Genomic DNA, 17,330 nt, shown 5'->3' with positions numbered 1-17,330 from the left:
CACGTATTCGCCTCTTTTTGGTTTTGTAATTGATATACCAAGTACACTATTGATACTCTTAGGACTTCAGTAAGGCTCTCCAAGAACATCACTTCTTTCCCTTTAGGTGGCACTAGATCAGGACACGTGGATTGCTCTCTTTTGCACTGATGGTGGCTGAAAGACATGCATGCCGGGGCCATCGTTTTCAGGGGGGGAAATGCTGTGGGCGGGAGAAGGGTGCTGTATGTCCCGTAATGCGCCGGTAGTCAGTCCTGACTGTATACAGTTGTGGGCACCACATTTTAAGGAGGACCTTGATAAACTGGGACGGGCTCAGAGCAGCCAAGATGGTTAGAAGGTCTAGAAACCAAACCCTATGAGGAGCAGTTGAAGGAGCTGAGTACGTTTAGCCCGGAGGAGAGAAGGCTAAGGGGAGGGGCACTTTCAAAGGGCTGCCTCACACCGAAGACTTATTCTCCATGGGGTGAAGAGCCAGTGTGGGGTAGTGGTTAGAGTATTGGGCTAGGACCAGCGAGGCCTGAGGTCATCCCCATTCAGCCATGCAACTCACTAATTGTCTTTGGGCCAGTCACGTCTCTCTCAGCCAAACCTACCTCACAGGGCTGTCGTGAGGATTAACATAAGCATGGAGAGACAGGTACACAAGGATCTCATGAGTGAAATCACAACCTGAACATGAGCCAGCCATGTGATGCGGCTGCAAAAAAAGAGGCTTCTGCAATTTTAGGCTGTATGAAGAAAACCACCGTTTCCAAGTCATGAGAAGAAATAGTTATTCAGACCAGTCTGAATTAATGTGTATTGTACACTTTGAGGAGGATATAATAATAATAATTTAGACAACTGGAATGTCAAGAGTTTGGGAAAACACACACTCTATGGCTAGGCAGAAGAAACGGAAGCAGCCTGCATAAAAGATAACTGAGGCGGGATTCTGCTAGCACTCTCCAAGTCCCTGAAGGGCTGTCCCATAGAGAGGACAAAGACTTGTTCTCTGCTGGCTTCAAGGGCAAGACTAGATCTTGTGGGCTTCAGTTATAGGAGGGCCAATTTCAGGTGAAGATTGTTTAGAGTGGCTCAACAATGGAACTAGTTAACTTGGAGGGTGGGTGGGCTCTCCCCTCCCTGGAAGTTTCCAGGGTGAGGTTTCCAGCAGAACATTCCATCTAGGGTTGGACTCGATGGTGTACTCTACAATCCAGCAGATTGCTGAGAGCCACTACAGATCGCTCTTCAGAAAACGGGCCACAAAACACTCCTCTCCTCTTATAGTGGCACGCTTGCAAAGAGTAGCAAGGGAAATGCATCCCGGTCCCCACACCCACTTTAAATTTGTTTAGCTTGAGAGTGATCACATCAGCAAGCCCAGAACATGGACAGCACAGGCAGAAGAGGCAAGGAGCCTTGCAAGACACGAAAGCCCCTCCTAGATTAAGGGGTTGAGACTGTGAGCTGGGTTCATGGTCTTTGGAGACATGCCAGAGGGGTGGTGCTGCTGTTCTGAACCACTGCAGTTGGAAGTTTATTTCTGGAAGGACTCCCGTGACACATTGACCTCATTCATCCTTCTCTCTTCACAGCCATGAGAGCTAGATTATTATTGTGGTTAAGAAGAGGTGAGATTCTAGATCCTGAACCAGTTTTTCTGCAAAATCATTGTACTGGGATAGCCCTGTTTAAAAGCTCCTGGATGTAAAAGCTGGGTGATTCTGTGACCGTGTGTAGGCACTGGTAGTGAAAGTGATTCCCCATGATAGTGGTGAACAAGCTAGAATGTAAGGCTAGGCCTCAGGTGACCCGAGTTCAAAATCCCCAGTCGGCAGCTCTGGGCCATTCTCTCCTCTCTCAGCCTAACCTACTTCACAGGATTGATGTGAGGATAAACATAACCATGTATGGTGCTCTGGGCTCCTTGGGAGGAGAAACAGGGTAGCAATGAAAAAAAAAAAAGCAACTGGAGCAGTTTTCTTCCTCCTTGGTGGTGGTTTACCCTGCAGCGAGGAAGATGAAGAAAACGACGACGACGACGACGACGACGACGACGACGTCTCCCTCAGGGATGAAGTGGAGGAATGAATGGGCACCCAGCACATTCCCCACCCACTTGGGCAGAAACCCCGGAGTGCAGCACAACAGGTGACCCAAACCTCAGAAGCTGCTTGGCGGCAGCCTGTGAACTCAGGGTGTGCAGAAAAAGGGCTCCCTGAGGAAAAGGCGAAGGGAGGCAGCCCTTCCACTCTGGCTCCTTGCAACCATGTTGTGTTCAAGATCCCACCCTCCTTGCAGTCTTTGTTGCCAAGGAACCAGCTCTGCTTCACTGCCTGGACCATTTCTCCCCACAAGCCAGGAACTAGCTTTGTGAGTCTTCTGAAGGCCAAGCCACACAATTCCAGGCAACTGTCCAGCCTGCTGCTTGCCCTACCTGCAGGGTTGGCAATTTTTTTCCCTATGAGTGAGAAAGCAGCCAGGAGAAGAGGGCAAGCACCAAAACACCTCCCCCAGCACTGCGGCTGCAATCTGATTTACTGGACCCGCCCCCCCCACCTGTTTCCCTCAAAGGAAAAAACCAAGCGACCCATCACAGATTTTTATGGTGTCACATGTAGTTTAACCACAAGTTAGCAGCTGAAAAGGAAATATACTATATAAATATGATGTAAGACTTGAGCAAAGCTGGGGGACCTTTGCAGGCGATTTTGAGGACAGTTATATGAACCACCCTGGGGCTTTCCTTCTACTCCCTCCCAACAGAACAGCAGCTTTCCATGCTGAAGGCCCCAGGTTCAACCCCTGGCCAACTCAGGTAGGGCTGGGAACGACTCTTGTCTTGAGACCCTGCAGTCGAGACAATACCAGGCTACACACCCAAGGTCCAACTCAGGGTAAAGACCGCATCCTACAGTGTTGCCCTTTCACATTTTTGCTTTCTCTTTTGGATATATTGAACTTGCAGCCATCTCACTGCCAACTGATTAGGGGGGTTGGGGGAGATAGCCAGGGTGTGAAACCCACCCCCCCAAAGGGAGGGGTTCTCAACCTGTGGTCTTCCAGATGTCGCTGAACTACAACTCCCAGCATCTCTAGCCACAATAAAGGGAGAAGCTTGGCTTGGATTTCTGATTATCTTACGAAGGACTTAACTGGAAGCTTCTCTGCTCTTTGCACTTACTTTGGAAACCTCAACTAAAAATGTGATGGAGACTCTGTTTCTCTAGCATCAGGGAGAAAGGCACATCCAAGCACATCCCAGAGGGCCTGGCTCCAGCCCCACAGCAAGAGCCCTCGTGACACGATTGCCTCCATCCCTAAGACCTTCCATACATATTTACTTTTAAAACTTTTATTCAATAATATATATAATCCTTTTAATATAGAACTGTCCATCATGCCACAGAGCCCGCCTCCTCCCCCAGCCTGCCAATAGGAGCCCAGCTGTCAGAATGTCCCACGCTGGGCTGGGTGTAGGGAAGCCGCCTCAGCCAGCAACGGTTTTGCATACCCTTCACATTTTCCATGCTTTCTTGGTCTGGAAGAGGTCAACGGGAAGTCACAAGCTGAAGTTAAGGTTTGTGTTTTTATACGCTGCCGGGTGCCATCAGCTGCCGCCGCCGCTGCCGCCGTCCCCGCTCCCATAACCCGCCACTGGGATGACATCTGGAAGCTGCACACACCACCATCTCTGTACACAAGCGGATAAGACGTTTGTTCTGCTTATGGAAAATTGGGAGGAACAGCATCAGACAGACCTAGGGAGAGACGGGAAGCGTGCATCAAACGCAAAGCTGGGGTCGGAAGGCACCGTGCAGCCGGCATGGGGAAGTGAAGGCCCAGAAGAGCACAGAAGCCACTGCGCAAGCGAGGCTTAATGCCCGCTGGCCCGACCCCTACTGGGCTGGAGGAGACGGCACTGCCCCCACGAGAAGGGAACCAAGACTGCGGGACCGAGTGCCGAGTCTGAGGATCACTGAGCCCGAGCAACAAATAAGTCTGTGGCAGTGCAAGGCAACTCCTCCAGGCAGCAAGCCCAGGACTACATCCCCATGGACTGCTCGGTCCACAGGAGAGTGCACCTCCTCCAGCTGCCTTTGGGAGAACTAACCCATGCTGACATTTCCCCATGGAGACCAAGGCCATCCAGCCCCTTCCCCAGAGCCACCTAGAGGCAGGACGGTGTGCATGCTGCAGTTCCACAGGACAGCAGTTTCCAGGGTTGGTGGGTTTTAAAATAAAAGAGCAAGTTCCTAGGTTTTTATGGCCACAAGACATTTGCTTTAGAGTGTGAGTGTGCGCAAAGGTCTGCAGAAATCTCAGGAGCCATGAAGAGCAGCCAAGGAGTAAGAGGACAGGCCCTCTTATGGACCGACTGGTTGAGGAACAGAAAGCAGGCAGCAGGGACAGAAGAGGAATTATTTCTTTGCACAAGGTGTAGTTAAACGATTTCTAGGCAGTTGCCCCCTTTCCCCCTTCTGCTTGTGGGCTTCCCAGAGGCCCCTGGATGGCCACTACTTGAAGCAGGAGGATGGCCCGGATGGCCCTTTGCCCTGATCCAGCCGGGCTTTCCTTGTGTTCTTTAGAAGAGGGCTGGCTACAATTTTAAGGGGACAGCAAGGACTTCAGTGCACCACAGAACTCTTTGTCTTCCCCATGACTAGCAAAACCAGAGCAGCTTTATGCATCTGCATAAAACAGACAACCAAGCTTTTTTTGGCGAAGGTTATTTTTTTAGCAGCACAGAGCAGAGCAGACTTGCCTAGAGGTTTTTACACATAGCAGGTGCCTCTTGGGCTGCAGCTAAGATATGGGAGACCTGGCCGTGGGGAGTGGGACTTGGAGGGGCCCTTGGCTTAGTTACAGGTCACAGAGCCAACTTTCCCCCAGGACTATGCCAGTACCTGCTCGCAGCTCTGTGGGCTAGAGGAGACGTGCGGTAGGGCACACTTGCCAAAGGTGGCTGGCACCCATTGAACTAAGGAACAAGGAGGCACGCAATTCCCGTGCCAGGGCCCCCCCCCTCTGTGATCACCCCTGTCCCAGGCTGTGCTCCTAGTGATAAGAAGTGCCAGGGGATGCCATTTGGTATTGGACTGCTCACCCAACTTCCCTAGACACCCCCCTCCGTGCTCTTTTTGGACCATTACTTCCCATGCCTGGCGCCATCTTTCAAGAGCTCGAGGAGACTGAGCTACAATCAGGAAGCCCTGCTTGAGATCGAGCAGTAGCTGGAGGCAAGGCGTTCTTCCGCTCTGTGTTCCCCACCCCCACTCCAATCTACAACATGGGGATAAGACGGCAAGCCGCTGTGGGTAAGCCAGCAAGGGCGGCAACCCGAGAGCAGGCTGGTTCACACCGTGCGGATGAGGGGGGAGGAGAAACGTCCCACCCAAGTTCGGGAGCTGGGCTGGAAAACTGTTTCCCAGTCATCTGAGAGTAAAAAACAGGGCAGGAGGGGGATGAAGAGAGTGTCTGCCACGCAGCAGCTGGGACGGAGGAGGGAGGGCTCTGTCCTAGCCAGCAGCTGCATCCAGCTCTCCAATGAGGTAGGGTGAAAAGTCCTCTGCCCCAGTTGCCTTCTTCCTCCCCCTCTTACTTTGCTTTCTACTCATGGGAAAACAAGGACACGCTCAGCTCCCCTTACCCCCACTCATCATTGGCAGGGGGAATCTTATCCATGTTCAAAAGCCACTCAATATCTTTGCATCCAAAAACTGGAAGAGCAGCAGCAGGTGGTACTTCATGCTTCAGAAGAACTATTCCCTGTTTCACTTTCTGAGGATGCTTTCACAAGTTCCAAGTACGTGCAGCACAGCTGCAATTCAAGGACTGGCAACCCCAATTCTGCATCCAAAATATGCCAATAAGCTATATTATGCAAGCATCTTGGTGCTGCTCCTTTGAATTCTGCTTTGCACTCTGAATAAAGCAGTCAGACTGAACTTGCTATTAAGATTGTTTAAAATTAGTTTTGCACGAAGGTTTTTTCTTCCTCAAAATAGGTGCAATGGCAGGAGATAGATGGGTTAAGCAAGGATGAGTCATAGTTAGTGGAGAGCAACTGGAAGCAACAGAGATGATTCCACCCTATGAATACTGCAACCTTTTGCAAATAGTCTGTCTGCAGGACCTTAAATATAGTTCCACAGCCGCAAGACTTTTGGATGAAGAGAGTCTCTTCAGATTCATTACTGTTTAGATGCCACAAATGCCATCCTGAAAAACAGCTCATTAAACAGTTAGGTGGCCAACAGCAAGCTGCTTGATATAAAGTCACTTTGAGCAATGGCCAGATGGGCAGAAGTAACACAGAGAAATACTTTGAGAAGCACCAGAGATCAGACACACTACATTTGCGTTTTAACCCATAAAATTTAGGGATCTCTTTTGTTCATTTATACTCACAACAACTGTAAAACGAGGTCTCAAACTGGGAGCAAAAGCGGAAAGCACAACCACACCCACTCAACCACCGAGTTAGGACCTGCACGCTCACCTCTCACTTCTACATCCGATACTCTACTGAACGCTTTTGCTTTAAAAGTGAAGGATACCAAGGTAGTTTCCCTCCAAAACACTACAGCAGAAGTGTATCACACTGGCATTCCAGCTGTGGTTGGGACTGCAACTCTCATCACTGGCGGCCACCGTGGTCAACAGTCAAGAGATTATGGGATTTGTAGCCCAACAACAGCTGGAAGGCCCAGGTTTTTGCACCCCTGCCCTAGAATGATGTCTTGGCCCCTGGGTCTGTTATTTTATTCTGAGGAATTCCCAGAGACTAGATGGATGACAACACAAGTTGGTATGTAGAGAGATTTATTGGTTCCAGTGAATTGTACAAATGGATCTGACCTGATATCAATGCTAACATGTCGTTACTGGGATGTGGAATGTAAACAGATGCTTCAAAGAGAAACAGTCTAACATTATTACTTAAAATTAAATATTTTACAATGGAACAGAAAGAAAAGTCTGCATTTAGGCGTGGTGACAAAAGTGTGTGGATTTAGGTTTATGAGGTCACCAGAATCTCACAATATAATCCCCCCAAAGATGGGGTTGAACTAGGGGCCTCACACGAGACCCAATAAGAAAACTGAAGGAGTCTCTCACACACCCTGTGCCCCAAAGCAGAGGATTCTACCCCAACACTTCCAACCCTGGGCTGGGCCTGTAACAATGCGAGAGGGAACTGAATCCTGAGTCAGGCCGTTGCACTCCACTTCCAAACAGACCCGCGACTTCTGGCTCCAGATCTCCCCACTAGTCTTCTTGCCCACACGCTTCCACTTTGCTTCTCCTCATGTGCGAAGCGGCTGGGATCCAAGCCTGTCTAAATCTGCACATGGCTGGGATTGCCTGGTTGGCTTTTCTAGTGACAAGGATGTGCCTTGCCCGGAAAAAAAAAAAAACCTCTCTCAGCCTCATCCACCCTTCCTCCTGCTAGGGCAGGAATGTCCCCACCAGGAAGGGGGGAGGGGTACCAAGATTCTCCCCAAGGCTCCCTTCTCGGAATGTTCTTTGAAGCACATTCTCTTGACTGGTTCTAACCATTTCTTACTATTTAAACTGAAGAAAAATAAAAGGGCCAAATTCAGACCTGGAAAGAGCAGGGCTGACACCCACCACTTACAGACTTGCATTTGCTTATGTTTGCGTAGATCTGACCCAACAAGCACTTGTTTCTATGGGGTGCATGCTACATTCCCATGTGTGCAAGGGCACATGTGAGGGGAGAGAATAAAAAGGTTGCCCAATGGAAGAACAGAGGAAATGGCAGGTTAGGAAAGGAAGAGCAGGAAACTGCAGAATCAACCCAGAGCCAGTTGGGCAGACCTTGGGACGCACCCTTATTTCCATACAAATCTCACACAACCTTTTGGATCAGGGCTTTGGTAACACAAGGAGAAAGTTAGGGTAGCCATAAGTGCTGGAGAGAATGGGAGGCTAAGCCCTAACCCACTTCAAGACGAGGCTTCTGCCGAGTATACAGGGGTTTGGTTCATCCCTTCCCTGGGTGACTGAAGGGTGTGTTTGGATTTGTAAACCTCTGGAATTACCCGTCGTTTCCCAGACTTCATCGTGCTGCTGTCAGGCCACTGGAGAGCACAGGGCTGTCAGAGCCGGGCTGGGCCTGCTCCTTCACAACTGGATCTGCAGGAGAGAGGGTGGAGGAGGAGGACGACGACAAGTTACTTGGGCCCCAAAGGCCAGCCTTGTTGCTCACCAATTTCTTTCAGAGTAGCAGCAGTATCCCAGTTAATAGTCCCTAGAGACCATGTTGGGATTCTTCCACTGGCAGCCCTCCCATTCCCAGCACCCTCACATCCCGGGGAGACCTGCTACACATAGCAGTTTTGCAGGGAGAGACTACTGGGCATTGGTGTATGTCTTGCACTCCTTTGAGTGGATGAGGCATAAAAGGGAGAACACACGTGTGGACGTCAGCCCTGAGAAAGCCTATAGTACAACCTTGTTCCAATTCAAGGGCCAACCCTGGCAGCTGAGAGTCAAGTGAGGTCTGGACCCCAGAGCAAACAGCCTGTCTCTCTATAGAACCACAGAGCACTGGTCTGGAGAAAGATGTGCAGGTACAAGTTACCTCCCCGACTCTCACCTCAAAACCCACTCTTTTCATGACACTTGGGCCTAATCCCAAAGTGAAGCCTGAGCACATGGAAGAGCTTTGGGGATTACTGTTCACAACTGTCCCAGTTACCCCGGCCTTTCCCACCACCTCACCTTTGCCTTTCCATCCCCCAATCCCATACTCCAGTGGGGGGCGATAGTGAGATTGCAAGCTCCCTGGAATTTTTGCTTGGCCAGATACATCTGTGGCACTCTATGAACCAGGGGGAGGCAAACTTAGGCACTCAGGCCATTGCTGCTGAGCATCCTCCTCAGCCCCCAGTTATTGTGGCTCGGGATGAGGTGAGCTGCAATTCAACACCACCTGGGGGCCCCAGGTTGCCCACCCCTGGCCTAAACAATAGTCCAGTCAGAAGTTGCATCCAGGTCACTTGGAGTGGAACCCTCCCAGGCAGAAGTCCCCCAGGCTTCAAGAGCCTTCCTTGAGCTTCAGTCAGAGTGAGCTGTAGAGAGGACTGGACAACTGTTCACAGGGCAAAGGTATTAGGGCTGCCTGGCGAGCATTTGTCCTGACCCCCCGGAAAAAGCGATGGGCTGCTCTCTCTGGGCAGCCAGGATCAGAGCCAGAAGCCTTTCACAGGGAACGCACAACATCCGGTGTCCAGCTGCCCGCCTTCGGGTGCTTGGATGGGGGAGGAGTCGGATCCATGCTGTCTTGCCTGGAAAGGCTTCCTGCAGAAGACACACGGGAATGCCACCTGCGGCTCGAGTCTTCCCCAAAGCCCTCCACAGGCTCCATCCTCACTGCAGGGAGCCCGAGAGGAGCACCATGACCTGCAGTCAGTCCTGAGGGTGCTAAACGAGCCTTCTTTATGGAAATGCCTGAATTGCCATCCTCTCCTAGGCAAGCCATGCAGTTATTTCCACTTACAATTTGCCTGCATGAAGCAATGCAAAGAAGCTGACAAGAGGAGCAAACAACCCCCACAATTCAAACGATGGCTATCCCTAAGCAATTGTCAGTAAACTTCCCACCAGGCACTTTTCGAAGATCTGGCATTTTCCAAAATTGACATTCTGCACAAAACTCTTCTTTAAAAAGTTGTCCAAAAAATTCACATCACGTTATCTCAATACTCCTGAATATTAACGTGCATGGAGATGTTTAATTTTCTGTGGAATATTTTTTGAAGTATTTTCCCCACAAAGGTCCAAAACATTTGGGGTTTTTTTTTGTAACACAAAAGCTTTGATATTGCTCACAGTTTTTATCGACAAGTATTAAGCACTTGCTTATATTCCTAACAAGAAGAGCCATGAGACTAGAGAGAGCTGATTTCCCAGCTCAGCCCCACCTGTATTCCTGCTTCCCCAAAACTTACAGAAATAAGGGTGTTCCATCGCTTCTTTGGCAGTCAGCCTCTGTTGATGGTCATATCGCAGGAGTTTGTCCAGGAGGTCCAAGACTTCAGGGCTGACCAGGTGTCTGTTTTCACTATGGATGAAGTTCTCCCAACGCTTCCGTGAATGTCTACAAGGAGGGTGGAGAAGTTAGTATATTTTCACTACCTTCAGATGAAAGAAGTACAGCTGCGGATACCAGAAAGATGGTTTCAGGTTTTCTTCATTTGTGTTTTTTTAAGTTATTTTTGCTGACTGAACACAACTATGCATCTGAAGCAGCCCTGCAGCAACAAGTTTTTAATTGCTTCTCATAAAATGGTTTATTTAGTTGACCTCAGTAAAGGTAAAGCGTGCCGTCACATCAATTTTGACTCCTGGCCCTGTGGTTTTCTTTTGTTAGAATACAGGAGGGGGTTACCACTGCCTCCTCCTGCGCAGTTTGGGACAATGCCTTTCAGCATCTTCCTATATCGCTGCTGCCGGGTATAGGTGTTTCCCATAGTCATGCCAGCAGGGATTCGAGCCAGCAACCTTCTGCTTGTTAGTCAAGCATTTCCCCACTGCGCCACTTAAGGTGACTTCAGTAAAGGTCTCTATATCACTGATCACAGGGTATTCTTAAAAAGAAAATATGCCTTGTATATGTTAATTCTCACTCAGTGGGACTTGCCTGCTGCATCTGGGCTATGAGAACATGAAATAGTTCTGCATTAAGCTCCTGCACAGAGACTCGATTTGCCAGGCTGGAAAGTGGGACAAATTCCCTCTCACCAACCGTGCTTTTAAATCACCAAGAGCCTATTTAATGGGCTCTCTAGACCACTAGAAATGCTCACACCAAGAGAGCCATAAATAGAGATTGCTATTTCTTATCTGGTTTCTAAGCCTTGAGATCAAGATGCCTTTACATGTTCTCTGCAACACGGAGGATGAGGATTTGGTGTCTCAAAAAAAGGGACAGAGCAAGGAACCTTTGGTTGGGTTACTAATATTAGTCTATGGGCCACAGCAAGACACCTGAGGTGCACACGACACACGTGCACACACTTGCCCTTATTTTCAGCCATTTACTGGCATCACAAAATAAGAAGTGCAGGGGGCAGTATTACAGAGAAAACATCAAGAACAAAAGCTCACAGGAACAGAGAGAAGTAAAGTACAGAATCTATCATGACATTCAATGCTGAGGAACCCAGAAGCGACAAGAAAGCTTAACCACCAGCCGTTAGGCACCATAGTCCCCTGAAGAAAAAGCCAAGATCAGGTTCCAGGATAGGCATGCTCTGAAATCAATTTCACTTTGTTCTTTTCTACCAGGGAAGGAAAAAGAAACCCCGTACTTCATGCTAAGCCCTCCCCACCTCAACAGAACAAAACGAAGAAGCCACAAAAGACTTACTGTCCCAAGATATCATTGAAGTGTGGGTCCAGTTCTATGTGATACTTCTTCAGATAACCATATAATTCATCTGTACCGAGAACTTTTGCAATGCGAACCAACTGCAACAGAGAGCAGATGTGAGACACCAGCAACACCCCCCCCCACACACACACCCTGCTGCTAGGACAAGACTGGCGCAAGAGCTGCAAACTCAAGAGAGACAGGGAGGAGCCTGGCAGAGGGTGTGCAACTCCTTTTCCTGGCCCACTTGTGCTAGCGGGGCTTGGAGCTGCACCCAAATCCCTCTTCAAGCAAGAACAGGAAGAGAGCTGGTCTTGTGGTAGCAAGCATGACTTGTCCCCTTACCTAAGCAGGGTCCACCCTGGTTGCATATTTATATACCACCTTTCATTAAAACAATCCCAAGCATATGAACGGGAGACCACTGTAAGATCTTCCCCTCAGGGGATGGAGCCGCTCTGGGAAGAGCAGAAGGTTCCCAGTTCCCTCCCTGGCAGCATCTCCCAGAGAGGGCTGAGAGAGAGATTCCTGCCTGCAACCTTGGAGAAGCCACTGCCAGTCTGTGAAGGTAATACTGAGCTAGATGGACCAAGGGTCTGACTCCGTATAGGGCAGCTTCCTATATTCCCTAAGAACTTTCCTGGCTCTGTACTTGAGATCTTTTTAGGAGAGGAAAGCTGGTCTTGTGGTAGCAAGCATGCCTTGTCCCATTAGCTAAGCAGGGTCCGCCCTGGTTGCATATGAAAGGGAGACTAGAAGTGTGAGCAGCACTGTAAGATATTCCCCTCAGGGGATGGAGCCGCTCTGGGAAGAGCTGAAGGTTCCCAGTTCCCTCCCTGGCAGCCTCTTGAGTATGGGAATCGGAGGCACTGCGTTGCAGTGGTTCCGGTCCTTTCTTGGGGGGAGGGTCCAGAAGGTGGTGCTGGGGGACTACTGCTCGGCCCCGTGGCCGTTGGCCTGTGGGGTCCCGCAGGGTTCAGTCTTGTCCCCCATGCTGTTTAACATCTACATGAAGCCGCTGGGAGAGGTCATCCGGGGATTTGGACTGAGTTGTCAGCAATATGCGGATGACACTCAGCTCTATCTCTCCTTGTCATCTGATCCTAGGGAGGCGGTGGATGTCCTGAACCGGGGGCTGGAGGCCGTGATGGGTTGGATGTGGGCTAACAAACTGAAATTGAATCTGGATAAGATGGAGGTACTGTTGTTCAGTAGGAGAGCCAATCGGGATGAGGAGATTTTACCGGTTCTGGATGGGGTTGCACTCCCCTTGAAGGAGCAAGTACGCAGCTTGGGGGTACTACTGGACCCGGCTCTGCTTTTGGAAGCTCAGGTGGAGGCGGTGGCCAGGGGTGCCTTTGCACGACTTCGGCTGGTGCGCCAGCTGTGTCCCTTTCTCGAGAAGGCAGATCTGGCCACGGTTACCCATGCCTTAGTCACGTCGCGGCTGGATTACTGTAACACGCTCCACGTGGGGCTGCCCTTGAAGAATATCCGGAAACTGCAGCTAGTGCAAAACGCGGCAGCGAGGGTTTTTATCCGGAGCTGCCCGTTGGGAACACATCACCCCCATTTTGAAAGAGTTGCACTGGCTGCCGGTTTGTTTCCGGGTCCAATTCAAGGTGCTGGTTTTGACCTTTAAAGCCCTAAACGGTTTGGGCCCGGGGTATTTGAGGGACCGCCTGCTCCCAAGGGTTGCTGCCCGCTTGACGAGGACATCTGAGGGGGCCCTGCTCCGGGTGCCGACAATGAGGGAGGCCCGGCTGTCGTGCACTCGGGACAGGGCCTTCTCTGTTGCTGCCCCTAGACTCTGGAATGCTCTCCCGGTGGCCATTCGTTCCTCAGACTCCATCACGGCTTTTAGAAAGCTTTTAAAGACTTGGCTTTTTACCCAGGCTTTTACATAATCGTTTTTTACTGCTGCTTTTGTGTGTTTTTATCTGTTGTCTTGTTTTTATGCTTGTTTTTAGCTTGATGTTTTTACTGCTTTTTATTGTATGTTTTAATTTTTGTAAACCACCTTGGGGTTTTCTTTTAACAGAAGGCGGTATATAAATGCAAAAACAAACAAACAAGCAAACAAATCTCCAACGAGATAGGGCTGGGAGAGAGACTACTGCCTGCAACCTTGGAAAAGGCACTGCCAGTCTGTGAAGACAATAGTGAGCTAGGTGGACCAAGGGTCTGACTCAGTATATGGCAGCTTCCTATGTTCCCTAAGATCTTTCCTGGCTCTGTACTTGAGATCTTTTTAGGAGAGGAAAGCTGGTCTTGTGGTAGCAAGCATGACTTGTCCCCTTACCTAAGCAGGGTGCCTGGTTGCATATTTATCTATTAATTGTTAATTTTATATACCACCTTTCATTAAAACAATCCCAAGCATATGAACGGGAGACCACTGTAAGAGATTCCCCTCAGGGGATGGAGCCGCTCTGGGAAGAGCAGAAGGTTCCCAGTTCCCTCCCTGGCAGCATCTCTAAGATCGGGCTGAGAGAGACTCCTGCCAGTCTGTGTAGGCAATACTGAGCTAGATGGACCTATGGCTTGTCTCAGTATATGGCAACTTCCTATGTAAGAGCTCTTTAACTTTCCTTCTCACACATGCAGTCAACATGCACCATTTACAAATGTTTGTGAAGGAATGGCCCACAGTGCATAACTGAAGTTTCCTTCTGATGTAAATATTCCAAAAGTACATCGGAACATAGGAAGCTGCCATACACTGAGTCAGACCCTTGGTCCATCTAGCTCAGTACTGTCTACACAGACTGGCAAGTGGCTTCTCCAAGGTTACAGGCAGGAGTCTCTCTCGACATCTATTTGGAGATGCTGCCAGGGAGGGAACATGGAACCTTCTGCTCTTCTCTGAGCAGCTCCATCTCCTAAGGGGAGTATCTTACAGGGCTCACACATGGAGTCTCCCATCCAAAACCTTCAGCAAATGAGGAACGTTTGAGTCTGCACTGCCAAGGGCTCACAGGTGAGGCTAAAGATGCTGCCAGCCCAATCCCAAGGTCTGCACAGTGGCAGCAGAATGTAGGCTCAGGTTCCAAGTTTTGCCTCTGGCAGGAGCCATTCCAAATATTTCAGGGTACAGCTATGTTTCACAACTGGCTTTGCTTAAGTAGTAAGATGGGAGGCCAGGCATAAAGCATCCATGCTTAGAAAGGAACTTTCTAAGTCTTCGGGCCATTTAGATGAGCTGCTACTCCTCAAAGGGAAATGTGATGTCACCCCGTCTAACCCACGTTTGCTTGACAACACTCGTAGCAGCTGTGGGTGGAAGAGACGGCATGCAAGATGCCTCAGTGGGTTTTAACAAACAATGGAGAAGCCAGGCAAGGCTCCTCTTCTGACCCATTCATGTTTGCCTCACATTTTCAACCATGCGTCTGCAGCCATGCGAGCAGACGTTTCAGGATGCATTTTCCTGAATTCCATCAATAGTCCACACAAGAAGGCCTTAGAGGCCTCATGTTTTCTACTCCTGAATTAGGTCTCTGCGCATGCTGTGTTTTGTGGCATCAGCTCCAGGGCAGTTGCCAGTAATCCCTGCATTATGCTAAAGGCCAACCGCAATTGCCTCCTGGTCAAATTATACACCAGTGGGGTGGGGAGAAGGGAAACACACTGCAGCCAGCCAGCCAAAAGTAAGTTCCCACATGTGCACCGAAAACAAGCTCCCCACTGCTTTGGCCTCTGTGGGCACAGGGAGCCCCAGGCTGGAAATTCAAAGTTCAACATAAGTCTTCTGGAAAAACCACAACCATGTTGAGAAACTGTAGCAACATCTTACAAACTGCAGCCTTCTTGCAGGCACAGACAAGATGTTTAACATATTTCTTGCCCGATCTATCCCATGCTGCATGTGGAAAGAAGGCGCACTCCACAAGCAGCCCCTCCCCAGCAAGCTAGTCCACACCACCATGACTCACCTGGTCATAGTTGTCTTGACCATGAAAAAATGGTTCTTTTCGGAAGATCATGCTGGCCAGCATACAGCCTAAACTCCACATGTCTAAGCTATAGTCATACATCTGCAGGGGAGGGGAGGGGAGGGGAGAGAAGAAAATCTTGTACTCCAGTTGCTGCGGACAATTCTGTCCCTTAGAAAGGCAACACCCAACCTGGATTTCAAAAGCACACATGCACAATGTGCAACGCAATATAAGGAGCTTTGATCCTGTATCTGGAAGGGAATCCTTAATGCAAATCCCTGGGTCTCACCCCGCCTTCCCGAAGGCGCTCCCCATTTGTTCAACCACCCCCTGCTACTATCAAGGAAGGCCCAGAACTGCTGGCAGCTTTGGATCACGAGCACAGTGGATGTTCCCAAGGCCTGGCCATCCCCTCTATCCGCCCCGAGTGCTCCTTCCCTCTCAGCACCCTGAGCTTTCTTCTCTCTTCCTGCCACCCCGTTAGAAGTTCTCTCCTCTCCTGTCTTGAGGTTCCAGACAAAGCATTTGTAGGGCTCTTGGCCTTCAGTGTACATGAGCAGTTTAAATGTCCCATCTAGTGGGGCTAAACAGTCAGCACAATTTGGTTAAAAGATTTGCCTGCTGAGGGAACATTCTGCCTCAAGAAATCTCTCTGCCTTGCCGTGATTTTCCCCTGCTGAAATAGCTCTGCACAGTCAATGTTCAGCACACTGGTTATTTGCGCCCTTTAAAAAAAAAACACACAAAAACTCCTTTCTAAAGTGTCAGAGACTAAGGCCCCATCTGCAGCCATTAGCACCTCCGAAGCTCCCGCTCCAAAGCCCTTAAATGGAGGTGATAGAAAAAGGAGAGCCTTTGCAGACTCCTTCAGCGTGCCAAACGCACCTGCTGTCCCAGGCCTGGGCTGGTGAAAGAGTACCTGCCACCCTGAGAGCAAAGCCACATCAAGAAGGACTCGGGGAGGGCCAAACGCAAGGGCTGGGGTGGCCCCAAACTGTTCATCTTGGATCTTCAAACTTGTATGCCCAGCGTAGGAGGAGAGCAGAATTCCCTCCCTGCTTGACAGGAATGCTCAGCTTCAGATTCCAAGGAAGGCGTAGCACCCCTGGCTCTCCCGCTGTTGCTGAGTGTACAACTCACATCATGCCCAGCCACTGCAACTTGTGGCTGGGGGTGATGGGAGTTGTAGTTCAGCAACAGCGGGAGAGCCAGGGGTGCTTAACCCTGGGCCAGGGGAACCAGAGAGAGGCCCGGCATGGAAGCCGTCGCCAAGGATGCCTCTTCGCACATCCTCCCCCCGCAGTTGGGCTGTTGGCAGACGCTCCTCCGGCCACTCTGCTGCCCCTTCCCGGGGTGGAAGAGGAGGATGGAGGCTTTGGGACGTATGCAAGCATTCGGGCAGAGGGACAAACAAACCAGCCAGCGGCAGAGTCTTACTTGGTAGTCCACGAGGAGCTCCGGCCCTTTGAAGTACCTCGAGGCCACACGGACGTTGTATTCCTGAGCTGGATGGTAGAATTCTGCCAAGCCCCAGTCTATGAGCCGCAGCTACGGACACAAAAGAGAGCTGACGAGTCTGCCCCACCCTTTGGTCAGATGCACAGCCTTCTGCACGGAGCTCGTGCAGCCGCGGGCGAGGATGTGCCTCAGTACCCTCTCACCTGCTGAGCCTCGCAAAATTATCCCTGCAATTTGGGGCAGATAATCTATGGCTGGATGACTAATTTGCTCAGCAAGAGCCACCAGTGGTCTAGAAGAAAAGCTAACTGGACACCAGAAACGGGGACCAGCTGCATGCCTGTGTGAGAGAGCACAGCTAAGCCTGAAGGCCCCCGTCAAGGGTAATGCACAGGGACAGCTGCAAGAGCAAGACTCTCTGCAGAAGAGGAACGTGCTGCTCCTGGGCACAGGCTGGGCTTCCTGCCTCTCTCTCACACACACACCGACCCCTCCCGAGGGTGCCCGGACAGCGCTGGCAAGTCTGTCATGCAGAGAGCTCT

At 50.3% G+C, this 17,330-nt stretch overlaps 1 protein-coding gene across 1 annotated transcript in view; it reads right to left on the bottom strand.

The window, feature by feature from the left end:
* Positions 1 to 3,327: 3,327 nt before the first annotated feature.
* CSNK2A2 (casein kinase 2 alpha 2) overlaps positions 3,328 to 17,330 on the bottom strand; it is a 37,904-nt gene continuing 23,901 nt past the window's right edge. Inside the window, exons 7-12 of the mRNA XM_053271024.1 lie at positions 16,768 to 16,878; positions 15,328 to 15,429; positions 11,390 to 11,490; positions 9,969 to 10,117; positions 8,058 to 8,151; positions 3,328 to 3,749 (exon numbers count right to left, since the gene is read on the bottom strand). Of these exons, the coding sequence (XP_053126999.1) occupies positions 8,075 to 8,151; positions 9,969 to 10,117; positions 11,390 to 11,490; positions 15,328 to 15,429; positions 16,768 to 16,878 (540 nt within the window). The 3' untranslated portion in view covers positions 3,328 to 3,749; positions 8,058 to 8,074. The remainder of the gene's footprint in view (positions 3,750 to 8,057; positions 8,152 to 9,968; positions 10,118 to 11,389; positions 11,491 to 15,327; positions 15,430 to 16,767; positions 16,879 to 17,330) is intronic.

This window comes from Hemicordylus capensis, chromosome 9 (assembly GCF_027244095.1).
Source record: "Hemicordylus capensis ecotype Gifberg chromosome 9, rHemCap1.1.pri, whole genome shotgun sequence".
In the NCBI taxonomy this organism is placed as follows: Eukaryota; Metazoa; Chordata; class Lepidosauria; order Squamata; family Cordylidae; genus Hemicordylus; species Hemicordylus capensis.
Note: the sequence above shows the minus strand (reverse complement) of the source record. Positions and strands in the feature narration are given on the sequence as shown.